The 17284-nt window shown below is 44.3% G+C and overlaps 2 protein-coding genes and 1 long non-coding RNA gene across 3 annotated transcripts; 2 read left to right on the top strand and 1 right to left on the bottom strand.

Annotated features, from left to right (window-relative positions):
* The first annotated feature begins 180 nt into the window (after window positions 1-180).
* On the top strand, window positions 181-2201 carry LOC109872833 (autophagy-related protein 101). Its single transcript, XM_020464186.2, has 2 exons — window positions 181-820; window positions 969-2201. Exons 1-2 carry the CDS (start codon window positions 569-571, stop codon window positions 1368-1370), a joined length of 654 nt encoding a protein of 217 aa, XP_020319775.1. The 5' UTR covers window positions 181-568; the 3' UTR covers window positions 1371-2201.
* Window positions 2202-2505: 304 nt separating this feature from the next.
* LOC109873024 (zinc finger and BTB domain-containing protein 21) lies at window positions 2506-10843 on the bottom strand. The gene is made up of 2 exons (XM_020464514.2): window positions 10721-10843; window positions 2506-7407 (listed from the first exon to the last, which is right to left on the bottom strand). Exons 1-2 carry the CDS (start codon window positions 10824-10826, stop codon window positions 4313-4315), a joined length of 3201 nt encoding a protein of 1066 aa, XP_020320103.2. The 5' UTR covers window positions 10827-10843; the 3' UTR covers window positions 2506-4312.
* Window positions 7800-9568, top strand: LOC109873025 (uncharacterized). Its single transcript, XR_004205966.1, has 3 exons — window positions 7800-7984; window positions 8358-8483; window positions 8611-9568. It is a non-coding gene; the product is annotated as an uncharacterized LOC109873025 (long non-coding RNA).
* Window positions 10844-17284: the final 6441 nt, after the last annotated feature.

Below are 17284 nucleotides of genomic sequence, written 5' to 3'. Positions count from 1 at the left end.
AACTTTCAATTCTATCTTCAAATACATTTTAATTTCTAAGAAAAATCTGCGTTTTTGTGTAGAAATAACTGCAATTACATAGCTTTTATTGATAGTTTCTGACTTATAGCTACTTGTATCTTATACACGTGTTGTTACATTGCTGGGGTATAAGAAAGGATACACGGTTCGGATTGGTCCACAGTTTTCCCAACGTGTTTACAGAAGTAGTTCCGCCCCTTTTTAGTAGGACAACGAAATTGCAGTTTGTGTCAGCATGTTGTTATTAATAAATACTTATAAAGAACATAGCTAGCAACAACACATTTTCTACACATATTGCAATATTCAACAAGTCAGTCTAAAAGTAACGTGTTCTCTTGATAACCATCGAGCTTGCCACAGGAAACTAACGTTTGCTGCGTTAGTAGCTAGTTAGCTACTTACAATAACTAGCAATAACGTTAGCTAGCTAGCTTGTGTTGATGTTTAGCCCAGTTTTATGGAACGTGAACAACAGTTGAAGGGTGTGCTGGAATAGCGAATTCCCCCATATATTCCATCTGCCTCTGTGGGGAAGCAGATCACCATGAACTGCCGTTCGGAGGCTCTAGAAGTGTCGGTGGAGGGAAGACAGGTGGACGAGGCCATGTTGGCTCTGTTGCACACTATCTTACTGCATCGCAGCACTGGGAAATTTCACTACAAGAAAGAGGGCACCTACTCCATTGGTACTGTTGGCACACAGGACATTGACTGCGACTTTATTGATTTCAGTTTTGTTCGTGTTTCTTCCGATGAGCTTGATAGGGCCATCAGGAAAGCAGTAGGAGAATTCAAGGTAGGCCTATATGATGACGGATTGTTTGTTGAAATGTATAGATATTATCCACTAAAACGTATAGCTAGATATGAGTTATGTTATGTATATCTATACTTGTAATTTATTGGTATCCATTGAACTCTGGAATCTATATTGTGCTTTACAGGATGCCATGGGCAATGGGATGGATGGAATGGGACAAATCTCACTGGAGTTCTACCAGAAAAAAAAGTCCCGCTGGCCTTTCTCTGATGAGTGTATTCCCTGGGAGGTCTGGAGCATCAAGGTCAATGTCGTCAACCTGGCCAACGAGCAGGAGAGACAGATCTGCCGGGAGAAAGTGGGTGAGAAGCTGGGTGAGAAGGTGATCAACATCGTGGAGGTGATCAACCGGCACGAGTACCTACCCAAGATGCCCACCCAGTCGGAAGTGGACAATGTGTTCGACACCAGCCTCAAAGATGTCCAGCCTTACCTGTACAAAATCACTTTTCAGATCACTGATACGCTGGGCACCTCAGTGAGCACCACCATGAGAAGGCTAATAAAAGACACCTTAGCACTGTGAAGTCACCTCAAAATGATGTGCATCTTAAAACATGGCTGTGGGTAGCCTGGTTCCAAATAGTTTGGGCTGCCTTGTCAACTCTTATGGTTGTGACCATAGGATGACCATAGAAGTTGGCAAGAAAACACAAACAGATCTGGGACAAGGCTAAATTGTGGGCTTTATTGACTATGGGATGTAATTGCTTCATTGACATGGGCATTTGCAGGCCCGTGGGTCTTAACTATTAGTTAGTACGCTAGAAGTACAACCACCCAATGTCTAATCAGAAAGTAAAATCAGTTTATTTTTTGTTTTTTTATTTTACCGTAATTTAACCAGGTAGGCTAGTTGAGAACAAATTCTCATTTACATCTGTGACCTGGCCAAGATAAAGCAAAGCTGTGCGACACACAATAAAAGAGTTACACATGGAATAAACAAACACAGTCAATAACACAATAGAAAAAGTCTATATACAGTGTGTGCAAATGAGGTAAGCAGTGTGTGCACATTTGTAAGCAGTCATTTTACAATCCTGGTTATCAATGCCTACTCTTTCTCTAAATGCCTTTGTCAACACTGAAACATGACCGTTCACATCTGATAGTACAGAGTATAACATTGTCAAGTACCATTTTTGCTTTTAGTTTTTTTGTATGAACAAAGTGCTACAAGTAACATGTCTGTCTGAAACAGGTTCACATTTAATAACTGCTTCATGGAAGTTTTAATTATCTTTTCAAGTAATTGTAAAGTAATTTTCTGATTTATGTTTGACATTTGCTTCTAAGAAAATGATGTGAAGAAAGATGTTTCACTTTTGAAAATAAAATGTATCACCTGAATTAATTGCACATTCCTAATTGTTATTTTAGAAAAACACCTACTGTGCTTACTGATGTTAAGGACAAGACAGACCAACACGAACATCGGTCGTTCGTGGTGGGTTGCCGTACTATTGCCTCTGACCACAGAACCTCGTTAATCCTTTTATGTTAATTTCCTGACTACACGTTGAATCGCCACACTTTATTGACACCCAGCAGGTGATTTTAAACACATACCAACTTCTCCTGAAAACCTTCACATGATTCAAGGGTGTTAGTTTCTTATTAACGCAATCCAAACAGTATACACACTCAATACCAAGGCAACTACCGCAATATCACTCTTTATTACAGAAAGAATTCAAGCACAAAAACTGTAGAAAAAACACAAAATGGCTGCCTTTTATGTAAAGCAACAATAATGCAACCCATACAAATATGCATTATTGCAGAAATAGCAGAATAATACTAAAGATATGTATTTTCATAAACAAAATCAAAGGTTATACAAACACTGCCATATACACAAAATTATATTCCATTTCTTTGAACTCAATTTCTTTTAAGATATTCCAGAAAAATTCAGAGCACAAATATAAATAGATTGTTTTAACCTAACCACAGATGTTAAACATCAAAAAGTTACATCTTTCAAATCTGAATATCAATATCTGTGGTTATTACGGTATCAGTGTACAACTGATAAAAACATTAATAATGAAATCCTCTTTTCCAGATGTACTGTAATTAACAAGCCATCACAATCACAGCAACCCCAAAATATTGGACTGTCATAAAGGAACTATTTTCCAAATCCCACTTTTTCCCCTTAGGGCAAGTCTTGCTTTCACGTTCTTACATTTTTTAAACCTTTATTGGCTCTTGGTTGTAAATCATTCAAACAATCAAAGTAAAAAAAAGTAGTTAATCTGCAACGATTTATTGTGCTTAGTTTTAACAGAACATTTGTCAATTGTCTCAGGATGCATATGCTAAGACCATGCTATCAATTCACATGATTACTTATGTAATTATCATACAAACTATTTCAGACTTCATCATACTGGTATTGAGCTTTCACAGAGCAGTGATACAATACCCATGTCTTTGGTCATTCAAATTCATTCTTCTGTATGTATTACTATACAAGTTTATTTTGTATTTTTGTACCAAATTAATCATTTAAAAAACTACAACAAAATCTATCATACACCACACCCAGAAGGTAAACACCCCTTTCCCAATTAAGTACATATTTTCCTTGTTTTTTACACAATAATCCATTCATGATGATCTGTAATTTATTGTGTGATATCTAAATAAAATAAAGATTATTTATTTTCTCAGAATCTATAAAAAGTGTCAGTTAAAATACTGCACGTTTTTCCAGTTCTTATCCCCTTGCTAATCTATCTCCTCTTTGGTTTTGTTTACTTGTATAATCTACACAAAATATCACTAAGGCAATGACAAAATCTGAATAAAGAAGAATTAATATGAATAGTCAATATGAAAACCATAATTTTATGGGACAAAACAGATTATAGCTGAAATGTTAATAGATGCAGAGGATCTAAAATAAAGATTCATATAACAATAATTAATCGATGTAATTTGACCAATATGCGCAACGTTAATAGTGAACAGAATTGCAAAGTGCATATCAATAAACATGATGCCTGAGGCCACTAATATCATATTCATATATCATAATCGTCACGCATCAATCAACACAAATTCACAATTTAAGCAAAAGCACTTAACTGATCTTTAATTGTATAGTACAGCAATTCCTAAATCAAAAGAGTTTTAATAGGTAAGGATGAGTCAAAGGTGGTTATCTGAAATATATTTACGCAGTACTAACGATGTCAAAAGCCAAGTAACATTTGTAAGGAGCTGATGACGAGGCAAATAGCAATTCATTGCACACATTCACTTTCACACCTTTACACCAACACACATGGCCACTGGAAAATATAACATGAAGGAAAGCAAACTACCAACAGCAATAGATACATTCAAAATCTTTCTTGTGTAGACAGAGTTGTATTTGATATTTTACGATGCTGTGAGCATTATGTATCATCTCAGAGGCTCAAAACAGAGCACAGGTGTCCGAGTGAGACACATTCAAATGTGGCTATGGCTCTGCTCATGGCTCCAAAGACTAAAGGCAGTTTTGAATGTCCTGTGACAGAGCTTACACATGTACTGCCTCTTAAAGGTGAGGGCAGAGAGAGTGGGAGCATGGTAAAAAAAGGTTTCTGATTCCTGAGGGGTGAGAGGATTATCCACACTATCCGTCTTGGGTAGGGGGCTACTGTATGATCTGTCCATCTCCGGCCTCTTGGTCCTGGGCATTGACGACAAGCTTACAGGCTCCTCCTCCTTAGTTACCACAGATTTAGTTACCACAGATTTAGCTACCACTGGCTCTGCCTCCATTGGTTTAGGTGGAGAAACTTGTGGGGCAGGACGTCCAGTTGCTTGTGTGACCGCAAGTGGTGGTGAGGGGGAGGGAGACGACGGGCGCCTATCATCGACCTCTCTCACTCCAGGTTCATCGGAGGTGGACATGTGGGACTGGAAGTGGCTCCAAAGACGAAAGTTGGTCCTGAAGGCCTTATTGCAGATGTGACAGATGAAGGGTTTGATGTGGCACAGCAGCTCCTGGTGGCGCTCCAGGTCTTTGTGGCCACCGAAGAGCTTGCCACATTTTTCACATGGCCAAACACCTGGCTCCTCGGGCTCAATGGAGGCCCCAGATGTCATGTCCTCCCTCTCGCTCACAGCCTCCTCAATGGGCTCCTCCTTCACTGTCAGCTCGCCATGATGGTCGTTCTTATGCTGGCTAACACTCAAGTCCTCTGGCACGAATGATGAAGAATCCTCTGAGTCGAACATAGGCGGACCTGAAGAGTCACTGTAGATGATGTCCTCTCTGAAGCTCCCCGCTCCCACAGACTCCTGTGTATGGAGCGGCCTTCCGAGGTGGTCAGATACTTCCCCATTGATCTCCTCCTGATGGCTCAGCTGTTCCTTAACAGTCATAATGTTGTGGTTGTGAACCTCCACCTGGTGTCTCCATATGCTAAAGGAGGACTTGAAGGTCCGCATGCACTCCAGGCAGGTCAGTTTCTTGTACTTGCAGTGTGCTTCGTGCTCTTTTTTAACCGCTGGGCTGGAGAATCGGAGGCCACAGTACGGGCACACGGTTGCATGTCGACAGCCCCTCTCATGGTCTCCCTGCTCAAAGTGAGAGGACAGCTTCTCATTGCAGAGCCTGCAGGAGTAAACCTCTGTGTCTGTGTTCTCTCTCTGACCGGGCTGGTCCTGGTCCTTTTGGCAAAGACTGCTCTCGCTCTCAGTCTCTTGGTTGTCTCTCTCTGCAGGGTGTGTCTTCAAATGCTGCTTGAACTGAGACAGAAACAAAAATGTTTTCCCACAGTAAGGGCATATCAAATTTGACCTGGACCTCAGGCCACCTTTTTTGGCAAACACCTGAGACTGCGAACCCTGCTTATTCCTCCTCAGCTTCATGAGCAAGGCTTTCTTTATTTCTCTCTCTCGCACAATATCTATCAGCTTCCTCTGAAACTTTTCATCCAGCTGGAACGAGCTGGAGGATGAAGCAGGGTTTTGTACCACTCCGTGCTGGGTTTGGCAGTGGGTCCAGACTTTGAAGTTGGTGTGGAAGCGTTTGTGGCAGATGTCACAAGCATATGGCTTATCTGGGTTGTGATACATGTTAACATGGCGGTGCAGTCCAGCTTTGGATCTGAACACCTTTAAACAGTTCCAGCATTTAAACATCTTGCTCTGCCTGGGCTCATCAGTCCAGTCTCCATCATTGTCGTCCATGTTGGACTTGTGAGGTACAGATTCTGACATGTTATTTTCATCTTCACGTGGTAAATCATCTTTGTTCACACCTTTGGACTTTTTGAATGGGTACCTTCTGTTGTCTCTTCTCACCTTTCTCTTTCCAGGGAGATTATAACATGGCTTAGTAGGGCCTTGGTCAAAATTAATTTCAATGTCTTTTAGGTTTACTGGTAGAGAATCCCCTACTGTGATTCTAATGATCTCTGAGGGGTCAGACAGTGGGCTGCTAGGTTCTGTCTTCACATGGAACACCTCTCCCTGAGTTTCTTCTTCATCATCATACCTACTGTGGTGCCTTGACCTGAGAAGAAGTGGGGGAACCACTTTCACACTGTGTTTGTGCTCAATCTGAGTCCCTTCCTCTGTCTTTGCCACCATCTTAACAACAGACTGTTCTCGGCCTTGCAGCTTATTGAGCTCCAGTGTTGGGGAGAAGACTGGGACGGGACTGTCCATGGATAATGACCTGCGCAGCAGGCTTTTTATGAGTGGGCCACTCCTGTCAATGGTCTGGCTAGGCTCCCCTGCCGAGCCCTGAACATTTGATTTGGGTCTGTAGAGCCTCTGCTCCTCCTCCTCTTCTTTAGTGCTTAGATCAGACTCAGTCTGTAACATGACTGTTGGAGATTCACTGAAGGAGACTGAGGAGGTGAGCTGGGGCCTTACTGATGACCCTGTGCGTGATGATGTCTTCCCCTTTAAGATGGAGGCATATGAACTGATGGACTTGCTATCAGAACCCTCACTAGTTGCTTCAGCTGATTTTCTGGGATTGGATGCAGTGTTCCTGGATGATTCATTTGGATTCCTCTGTTCTGAGGGCTCTCCTTGATAATTTGAACTGTAGCGACTGGGTCCGGGAGAATCACCACCTCGGTTCTGGCGCATAATGACACTCCTCGGCTGGCTGTCATTGTCATCTTCCTCTGAGAAGGACAACCTTTTTCTGGAGACGCAGTAGGACACATGCGGCCTTGTTGACATGATGTTGGTTAGAAAGGGGATTCCTAGACTGTATCCCATCTCCTGGATGGCTGCCAGGCTGCCTCTGTCCACGAAGAGGGAGGATGAGTATATGTAATTCAGCACTACCTCAAAGGCCTCAGGCTCACAGAAGTCCAACTGTATCACTTTGTGGGTGTCAGACAGCCTCCGTGTGAACAGGGATTGGAAATACTCACTGCTGGCAGCAAGCACACTCCTGTGGGCTTGGTACCTCTGATCCCCGACAACCAAGACTGTGTCACAGAGCTGCCCCTTCAGGCGCTGCTCATTAAGCATCCCCAGGACCGAGAGGCCATGGGAGGGATTACTATAGTGCACCAGACTCTCCATTCTGACTGAAAGGCAAGAAAAAAATGAGGATTTTAATTTTAAGACCCGTAGTTTGACTAACATTTTTCAGGAAAAAAAATTAAGGAAGGAGTTACCTAAACATTTAGGAAATACTTCAAATCAAACACACTATGTGTCAAATAAATCTACCTAAAGAAATAAATAACAGTAGAAAAGTTGCAAAAAGTATAAGAATCTAATAACATTATGCCAAATTCTTATATGACATACAGGTGTGACAATGTTTCAGACACTTGCCCACGTGTGTGGCAAATTTTCTGAAAACTAAATGGTGTGCCACAAAATGTTGCCAGTGGTTTGCAAATGTTTGCACCTAATGGTGAATCTGTGGCAAATCTTTGGCAGCATTAATATTTATTGCCACAAGTGGTAAAGAGCTCGCCAGAATTTTTTTTCTGGTAGATAATTCTCTCAAGATTCTATTTGAATCTGTGGCATAACTTGTTGCAAAAAGTTCCAAGACCAGTAACTGTTACATAACCATTACATAATCAACGGGATTAGAAACATCTGGTGAAAAATGGAAACCAAGCTATCTTAGCTAGCTACCAAAGTTGTCCTGTGAGTGTCTAACTTATTAATTAAACTTCCTAGTGAATAAACTTCTACATTTTGTTTGGTAAAATGACACCTACTTAGCAATGTCATGTTTTATGGGATAGAGTGAAACACATTTTGTTGATACGAGTTTCAATCTCAGTGCCACTGACTAGCTAGTGCTGAGCTAGCTAACGTTAGCTATCCTATTTTTGCACAATTAATGTGATAGGTAGCTAAACTATCTAACTAATGATTTGCCTAAACATTTATATTTAATACCAATATGCATGCCAATATGCTAGTGTCACAGTTCAGTAGCATGTTAGTTAGCACAACTGCTAAGGTAGCAACAATATGAGTTGATTTGACAATAATGCAACATTTACTTTTGCAGATGGATACCCTTCCCTGACCAGTGGTGTTGAAGAGGCAGAGAGGAGGATGCATCAACACCCTGGAAATATGTTTTCATAACACTTTTTTTTAGTGATAAATTAGTATTGTCTTTAAGATTGATAAGGTAAGCAAATGCATGTATTCTCAAATGTAGCCCATACATTCATTCTTTGTAACAATCAGATCTTTCATTGCTTCAAACTAGCTGAAGCTAACTCATCTTGATCATGCTGTTCCTCCTCTTGTTCTAGAAACAATCAGTTACAAGGCAAAAATACAGATTGAGGCCTTCAATCAAACTGAGGACAGAGAAATATTTGTGCACCAGACAGGCCAAGACTTCTTGCATGCATGACTTTTAGATGTTAGTTACACTTTACAAAATGCTGGGTTGTTTGGATGACCCAATTGCTGGGCTGCAGGCATTGGGTCAATAGTTGGGTTGTTTTCTGTAAAAACAGCAAGGTTGGGTCGTTGGTACTGGGTTATTAAGGTTGGGTTATGGCAGTGCTGATTTTAGCATGTAAATCTTGGTGGGGCAAACTCAACCAATTTTTTTAGATGCATGTCAGCAAAGCCCCTGCACAATGCAACACTAAAAAATACATTATAGATATTTGACCCAGCCAGTAGGATAAGTCCAGCATAATGTGAGCAAGTGTCAAGACGTGGCAACTAACAAGTCCTCTAGTGCGACTTAGTGAGTGGAAAACTGCTAATGTTATTTAGACAAACTAAGGGTGTTTTGGCAGAGTGAAAACGATAAGTAACAAGCGTTACAAATTATGAATTTGATGGTTAAATTTGAGTGTTGTTGCAGAATATAGCTAAATGTGCGTTCATTGAATCAGATTCATCACAAAACCCTCTGAAAATTCCAACAACCTTAATGATGAATGATTGTTTGGTGTTTTCTGATTGTTTCAGTACATGCATTCAACAAGCTTTGGACGAAGGACTTCCACAAAGCCGCCATCTCCAAAGTTCACTCAAAAAGGCAATAGTCCTGAACAGGGTAGTTTAGTTTTGTTTTAATTATTTAGATTTAGTTAATGATTTTTGAAACTTCCATTGGTTGAAATCTATTGCTCATGTAAATAATTCTGTAGTTTCCCCTTTAAACATCCTAAGGTCAACATCCTCACCCATAGTGTTCACATTTCTCTCATGTATGTGTTGTAGCTACATAAAATATTAAATAAACAATTTATTTTGGAAATGATCTAATTTGCATATTCATACTGAGTTTGCAGCAATCAGAAAGTTCATCACAAGTTTCACAGAATTGATCGCCAGAAGTTCACAAATTGCCGCAAATTTACCGCAACAGTCTGCCATATGCATGTGAAAATATGAGATTGCTGCAAATTTGCTGCAAATTTGCGACAAATTGGCCAAAGACTTGACACAACTGTTTGCCAGAAGCCTGATTTTTTTTTCTTTCGGTAAGAGGTATTTTGCTATGCAGTCTGTGCCAACAATTTATTAGTGAACACTTGCCTAGTTTGTAAATCCTTCATTTTCAATTTTAGAATACCAAAACACGTATTCTGTAAATCATGAAGAGTACTGAATTAGACTATCCAATCTTTTTTAGATCAGCAACTGGTAGGTTAGTGTATCTTTCTGTGCTATGAGCGCAAATAACATGACGCATGCGCATTTATAGGTTCTATTTAGATTACATCATGTCTTTAATCAGAAGACATGGCGGGGGGCATATTTAGAAGGAACGCAGCCAGCGTTCATTCCATTGCACACAGCTATCAATTCCATATGATTACACAAACATGTTTGGTACATTCCATGCCAGAAAAGTTTAGAACGCTGCGCCCATAGAATGTGTCTGAGGAAAAGCCAGGGGGAGCAAGCATTAGATAATAAGCGAGACGTGGCTAAAATTCCTGATGACACAAATATTCAGCCGAAACTGGTTTAAGAACTCTGCCAAGTATCTTCTCCGTGATGGACTAAATAGGTTAATTACATCTAAAACAATGACGCGGTATATGGTCTGTTTGTTACCGTTGCTGGTGTGGAAATCACGTAATCACTTTGTGTTAATGTTTCCGAAAGAGAAACGTAAAGAAACATAATAAAACCACAGTGCTCGAGAAACGAGTGTGTGGTCACTGTGTGCGCACACACCCACTACTGTATTTTCTCCCTGGTTAGTTAAAGCGCAGACGCAGCATCTACAGGAGCAGACACAGAGCAGTTACTCGTGGGGTTTAGAAAAGACGAAGAAACCACCTCAGAGTTACGTCAGGAAAAAAAGCTTTTCTCCAAACAAGAGTCCAATGTGGAGCACTAGCGCAAGACAATCTCAACCAAAGTAGTTTCATGGCTTTCTAAACTTACCCCTATGTATTCGTTCTGTTTCCACGCAGCACACTAAAGACTTTATATCAGAATTATGTTGAGTGTGTGGTAGTCGTGATTCCATCCATCTTGAATTTGACGTCATCCCACTCCAGGGATGAGGTCATCGCATAGAACGCTCGTCACGTGTGCTGTGAGCTGATAGGCTGCTTTATACCATGTAGGCGGGATTGTAGGATATGACAGGCAGATTTAACCATCTTAAAGTGACAGGCCATATTTTCGTTCTTTGCCATATGAACGTGCCCTTGGGAAGCAACACCAATTCACATTCAATAAAAAAAACATTCATATTGCTATCAGGTCAACATCGTTGTCTCAGTTGCAAAATATCAATATTCTGTTCTTTAAAAATAGGTGGATACTGTTAAATTACATAATTAAATGCAGAATGTGTTTTTCTCTTATTGTTAATGTTATTTTTATGTTGTATCTAAATGACGACAATCAAAGCACGGGATAATATCTGCATTTGACATTGGTGGATGAATGCATTTCTCTGTAACCAGATCCACTGTCCCACTGAAACTAATTAAAGACATGTGATTAAAAATGTAATTATGGCACCTCTGCTCTCTCTCATTACAGATACCCAGAGGACGCCTGTTGCTCTGTTTGTCCGACCACATCCTGGAAAGTCTTCATGTAGTACTGTACCTCACAAGCGGATAATCCAAGGAAGGTGTGGCACTGCTATTTCCTCATTTTAACATGTATGTACAATCTGTGTGTATATGCGAAGACTTTAAGGTATGCAAATAAACTGGATAGAACAAGCTGCACCTGAGTGGGGGGGACACTATGATTGTGGTTCTGCAGTTAGGGCCAGTCCCATAATCTGTGGAACTAAGTGATGTGATGACACCTGTTAATGGTTGTTGTGTCACTCAGGTTGAGCCACCCCTCTTCTCTGAGAGCACCCTCCCTCCCTCACCTCCCTCCAGCACAGCCTGTATGAAAAGCAGAGTTTCTGGGTGAAATTGGATCTGTTATATTCCTGTGAAATTTGAGGTGCATGGATGTGGGTGGGAATTTCCCAATGTTAGTGTGCAGACTCCTGTAGAGATCCACGCATCCCAGAACACTTGCGTGATACAGGAATTTCTGGGATAGTAAAATCCCAATTATGCATTAGTAAAGTTCAGGAAATTTCCGGATGGTGCACATCACGTACATTCTCAAATGCCACAGGCGCGTGCCTTTCTACCTCATGTGTTGCAAGTGAAGCCCAGTGAAAAGAAGCCATATCTCTGTGTCTACTTATTTATCCTGTTTTAAGGTTTGTAACAATTATAAGCATGGTTTCTATAGATGGCATGTTTATCTAAACTGATGAGTTTTTCTGGTTATTTTGATGTATAATTTAAGTGTTTTGAACAAGTGAAAAACAAGTGAGATTTTCTCATTCATATGAGTGTAGCCAAGCGAGCTAACTTTGTCTATAAATCAGTGAGAACAAGATCCTGTCTCAGATGATTTTAATTTCTGTTGGAACGTTTGTACATATGAACAACACTAATGATATGTACAGTTGAAGTCGGAAGTTTACATACACTTAGGATGGAGTCATTAAAACTCGTTTTTCAACCACTCCACAAATTTCTTGTTAACAAACTATAGTTTTGGCAAGTTGGTTAGGACATCTACTTTGTGCATGACACAAGTCCTTTTTCCAACAATTGTTTACAGACAGATTATTTCACTTATAATTCACTGTATCACAATTCCAGTGGGTCAGAAGTTTACATATAGTAAGTTGGCTGTGCCTTTAAACAGCTTAGAAAGTTCCAGAAAATGATGTCATGGCTTTAGAAGCTTCTGATAGGCTAATTGACATCATTTGAGTCAATTGGAGGTGTACCTGTGGATGTATTTCAAGGTCTACCTTCAAACTCAGTGCCTCTGCTTGACATCATGGGAAAATCTAAAGGAAGCCGGCCAAATTTTTTTAGACCTCCACAAGTCTGTTTCATCCGGATCGCCCGAACAGGGAGAGGAACGGTGGAAGTCGTGACAGTACCCCCCCCCCCCTCCCTGACGCGCGGCTCCTGCAGTGCACCGACGACGGCCTTGAGGACGAGGCGCAGGGCGATCCGGATGGAGGTGGTGAAACTCCCTCAGCATAGATAGGTCCAATACGTCCTCCACCGGCAACCAGCATCTCTCGTCTGTTCCGTACCCCTCCCAATCCACGAGGTACTGAAGGCCCCTCACCCGACGCCTCGAGTCCATAATGGACCGAACTGCATACGCCGGTGCCCCCTCGATGTCCAGGAGGGCGGAGGGACCTCCCGCACCTCAGCTTCTTGAAGCGGACCAGCCACCACCAGCCTAAGGAGAGACACATGAAACGAGGGGTTAATACGGTAATAAGGGGGAAGCTGTAACCTATTAACACACCTCGTTTATTCTCCTCAGGACTTTAAACAGCCCCACAAACTGCGGGCCCAGCTTCCGGCAGGGCAGGCAGAGGGGCAGGTTTCGGGTCGAGAGCCAGACCCGGGTCCCCCTTGAGCACTTCAACCATTCGTCCACCACAGGAGCCTCGGTCTGGCTCTGATGCCATGGTACCAGGACCGGCTGATACCCCAACACGTGCTGGAAGGGCGACAGGTTCGTTGAGGAGTGGCGGAGTGAGTTCTGGGCCATCCCTGCCCATGAGATATACTTCACCCCCCGGCCGGTCCTGGCAATACGACCACAGAAACCTACCCACATCCTGGTTCACTCTCTCCATCTGCCCATTACTCTCGGGGTGAAAACCTGAGGTAAGGCTGAGCGAGACCTCCAAATGTTCCATGAACGCCTTCCACACCCTGGACGTGAACTGGGGACCCCGATCAGAAACAATGTCCTCGGGCACCCCGTAGTGCCGGAAGACGTGAGTAAACAGGGTTCTGCAGTCTGTAGGGCCGTAGGGAGACCAGGCAAAGGGAGGAGACGACAGGGCTTAGAAAACCGATCCACAACGACCAGGATCGTGGTGTTTCCCTGTGATGGAGTCAGATCGGTCAGGAAGTCAACAGACAGGTGTGACCAAGGCCGCTGTGGAACGAGAAGGGGTTGTAACTTCCCTCTGGGCAGGTGCCTAGCACTGAGCACACACCGAGCAGGAGGACACATAAACCCTCACTTCCTTGGCCAAAGTGAACCACCAGTACTTCCCACTAAGACATCGCGCCGTCCTACCGATGCCGGATGACCAGAGGAGGGGAACGTGTGAGCCCACCAGATCAGTCTGTCCCGAATCTCCAGCAGAACGTACACCCGTCCAGCTGGACACTGTGGTGGAGTAGGCTCTACACGTGATGCTCGCTCGATGTCTGAGTCCACCTCCCACCTCACCGGTGCCACCAGACAAGAGGCCGGAAGGATGGGAGTAGGATCGATGGACCGCTCCTCCGTATCATACAGTCAGGGCAGTGCGTCTGCCTTAGTGTTCTGGGAACCTGGTCTATAGGAGATAGTAAACCTAAATCGTGTGAAAAACATAGCCTACCTTGCCTGACGAGGGTTCAGGCTCCTTGCCGCCCGGATGTACTCCAGATTACGGTAGTCAGTCCAGATGAGAAAAGGGTGTTGAGCCCCCTCAAGCCAATGTCTCCACACCTTCAGAGCTCTGACGACAGCCAACAACTTCCGATCCCCCACGTCATAGTTTCGTTCCGCCGAGCTGAGCTTCCTCGAAAAGAAAGCAGAGGGGCGGAGCTTCGGTGGCGTACCCAAGCGCTGTGAGAGCACGGCTCCAATCCCAGGCTCGGACGTGTCCACCTCCACTATGAATGCCAAAGAGGGATCCGGATGCTCCAGCACGGGAGCCGAGGTAAACAGAGCCTTCAGGCGACCAAAAGCATTGTCTGCCTCAGCCGACCACCCCAGACGCACCGCCCCCCCTTCAGCAGTGACGTAATGGGAGCAGCCACCTGCCCAAAACCCCGGGTAAACCTCCAGTAGTAGTTGGCAAACCCTAAAAACCGCTGCACCTCCTTTACCGTGGTTGGAGTCGGCCAATTACGCATGGCTGCAATGCGGTGACACTCCATCACCAACCCTGATGTGGAAATACGATACCCAAGGAAGGAGACGGCCTGTTTGAAGAACAAGCATTTCTGCTGCAACAGTCGCCCAAGTACCTTGCATACGTGGCACGTGTAGCGGAATAGACCAGAATGTCATCGATATAAACCACCACACCCTGCCCGTGCAGGTCCCTGAGAATCTCGTCTACCAAGGATTGGAAAACTGCTGGAGCATTTTTCAACCCGTACGGCATGACGAGGTACTCATGGATGTGGTACTAAATGCTGTCTTCCACTCATCTCCCTCCCGGATACGCACCAAGTTATACACGCTCCTGAGAGCCAGTTCTGTGAAAAAGCGTGCCCCGTGAAATGACTCAATCGCCGTGGCAATGAGAGGTAGCGGGTAACTGTACCCCACCGTGATGGAATTTAGACCTCTATAGTTAATGCACGGACACAGACCTTTCTCCTTCTTCTTCACAAAAAAGAAACTTGTGGAGGCAGGTGATGTGGAGGGCCAAATGTAGCCACCGTCTCCTCCTGTGACAGGGGATACATGTGACTCCTGGGAAGTGCAGCGTCTACCAGGAGATTTATCGCACAATCCCTTCGTCGATGAGGTGGTAATTGGGTCGCCTTCTTTTTACAGAAGGCGATAGCCAAATCAGCATATTCAGAGGGAATGCGCACGGTGGAGATTTGGTCTGGACTTTCCACCTTCGTTGCACCAATGGAAACCCCTAGACACATGCCTGAGCACTCCTCTGACCACCCCTTTAGAGCCCTCTGTTGCCATGAAATCTTGGGGTTGTGACGGGCCAACCAGGGGATCCCCAGCACCACCGGAAACGCAGGAGAATAAATGAGGAAGAGACTAATTCTCTCCTCATGACCCTCCTGCGTAACCATGCCCAGTGGAGCCGTGGCCTCCCTGACTAGCCCTGACCCTAATGGTTGTCTGTCTAAGGCGTGCACTGGGAAGGGTTTATCAATCTGAACCAGGGGGATCCCTAAGCTATGCGCAAAACCGTGGTCAATAAAATTTCCTGCTGCGCCTGTATCTACTAGCGCTTTATGCTGGGAATGAGGGGAAAATTCAGGAAAATAAATAAACGCATACATGTGACCAACAGGGGGCTCTGGGTGAGCCTGATGCCGACTCACCTGGGGTGTCCGAGCAGTGCTCATCCTCGCATCTCGACTCCCCGAAAGGACCCCTTCAGCACCGGTCAGCAGTTTGCCCTCTACAACCACAGCTGGTACAGGAAAGGGCTCCTCCTCCGGTCGCCCTCGCTACAGCACCTCCTAGCTCCATGGGTGTTGGGGTGGAGGGGCTTGGGATATGAAACTGACAGGACCCGATCCGGATGTCCGCGGGTCGCCAGCAAGTTGTCCAATTGAATGGACATGTCTATCAGCTGGTCCAAGGAGAGGGTGGTGTCTCTACAGGCTAGCTCCCTATGGACGTCCTCGCGCAAATTGCACCTATAGTGATCGATCATGGCCCTGTCGTTCCATCCCGCGCCAGCGGCCAAGGTCCGGAACTTTAGGGCGAAGTCCTGTGCTCTCCTCTTCTCCTGCCTTAGATGGAAATGTCGTTCACCGCCTCTCGGCCCTCAGGTGTGGGTCGAACATGGCCCAAAAGCGGCGGGTGAACTCTGGGTAGTGGTCCCTCGACGAGTCTGGATCGTTCCATACCACGTTGGCCCACTCAAGGTCTTTGCCTGAGAGGCAGGAGACGAGGGCATTCACGCTCTCACCTCCCGAAGGAGCCGGGTGAACGGTTGCCAGGTATAACTCAATCTCGGAGTAAGAACCCCTGGCACCAGGCCGCTGTCCCATCGTACTCCCTCGGGAGTGTGAGTCGAATACCACTGGGACCAGGCAATGAAGGAGAGGGTTGTGTGGCTGGTGGAGGTGTAGGAAGGCCACGACTCTCCCATCTTTCCATCGTCGCCATCACCTGATCCATAGCGGTCCCCAGCCGGTGTAACACTGCTGTGTGGTGTTGAACTCGCTCCTCCATAGATGTTGGGAGCGTGTCAACTCCTGCTGACTCCATCGATCTGGTGCAGGATTCTGTGACAAAGTTACGTTAGGAGGTAGGTGAAGGAGTCAGGCGCAGGAGAGCAGAGATGTCTGAGAAGCGTACTTTTAACAGGTAAGTCCATCAAATTCAGGTATGGCACAATCCAAAAGTCAAAGCCCTCGACAACAGAGACACCCGTTACTCACGCAAGAAGGAACAAACAAAGCTCCTAATTAACACACTCTTATTAAATGCGTGAAACAAAAAAATCGGGCACAACCTCACCGAGCTATATCACAAAATAAAACAATCCTGCACAAACCTAGGCAGGCAACAGGGTAAATATATACACACAGAAATTAAGGCAATTGAAACCAGGTGTGGAAGAACCAAAGACAAAACAAACAGAAAAGGAAACATGGATCGGTGATGGCTAGTAGGCCGGCGACGCCCGAGCGCCTCCTGAACAGGGAGAGGAATTACCTTCCGTGG

The sequence above is a fragment of the Oncorhynchus kisutch genome, linkage group LG28 (genome assembly GCF_002021735.2).
Source record: "Oncorhynchus kisutch isolate 150728-3 linkage group LG28, Okis_V2, whole genome shotgun sequence".
NCBI classification, from domain to species: domain Eukaryota; kingdom Metazoa; phylum Chordata; class Actinopteri; order Salmoniformes; family Salmonidae; genus Oncorhynchus; species Oncorhynchus kisutch.
This window is presented reverse-complemented; position numbering and strand designations above follow the sequence as displayed.

Coding starts and splice junctions, on each gene's coding strand:
- LOC109872833 (XM_020464186.2), top strand. CDS start 569: ATGAACTGCCGTTCGGAGGCTCTAGAAGTGTCGGTGGAGGGAAGACAG. Junction 821..968: donor AAGCAGTAGGAGAATTCAAG/GTAGGCCTATAT, acceptor TGTGCTTTACAG/GATGCCATGGGCAATGGGAT.
- LOC109873024 (XM_020464514.2), bottom strand. CDS start 10,826: ATGACGTCAAATTCAAGATGGATGGAATCACGACTACCACACACTCAA. Junction 7,408..10,720: donor AACAGAACGAATACATAGGG/GTAAGTTTAGAA, acceptor CTTGCCTTTCAG/TCAGAATGGAGAGTCTGGTG.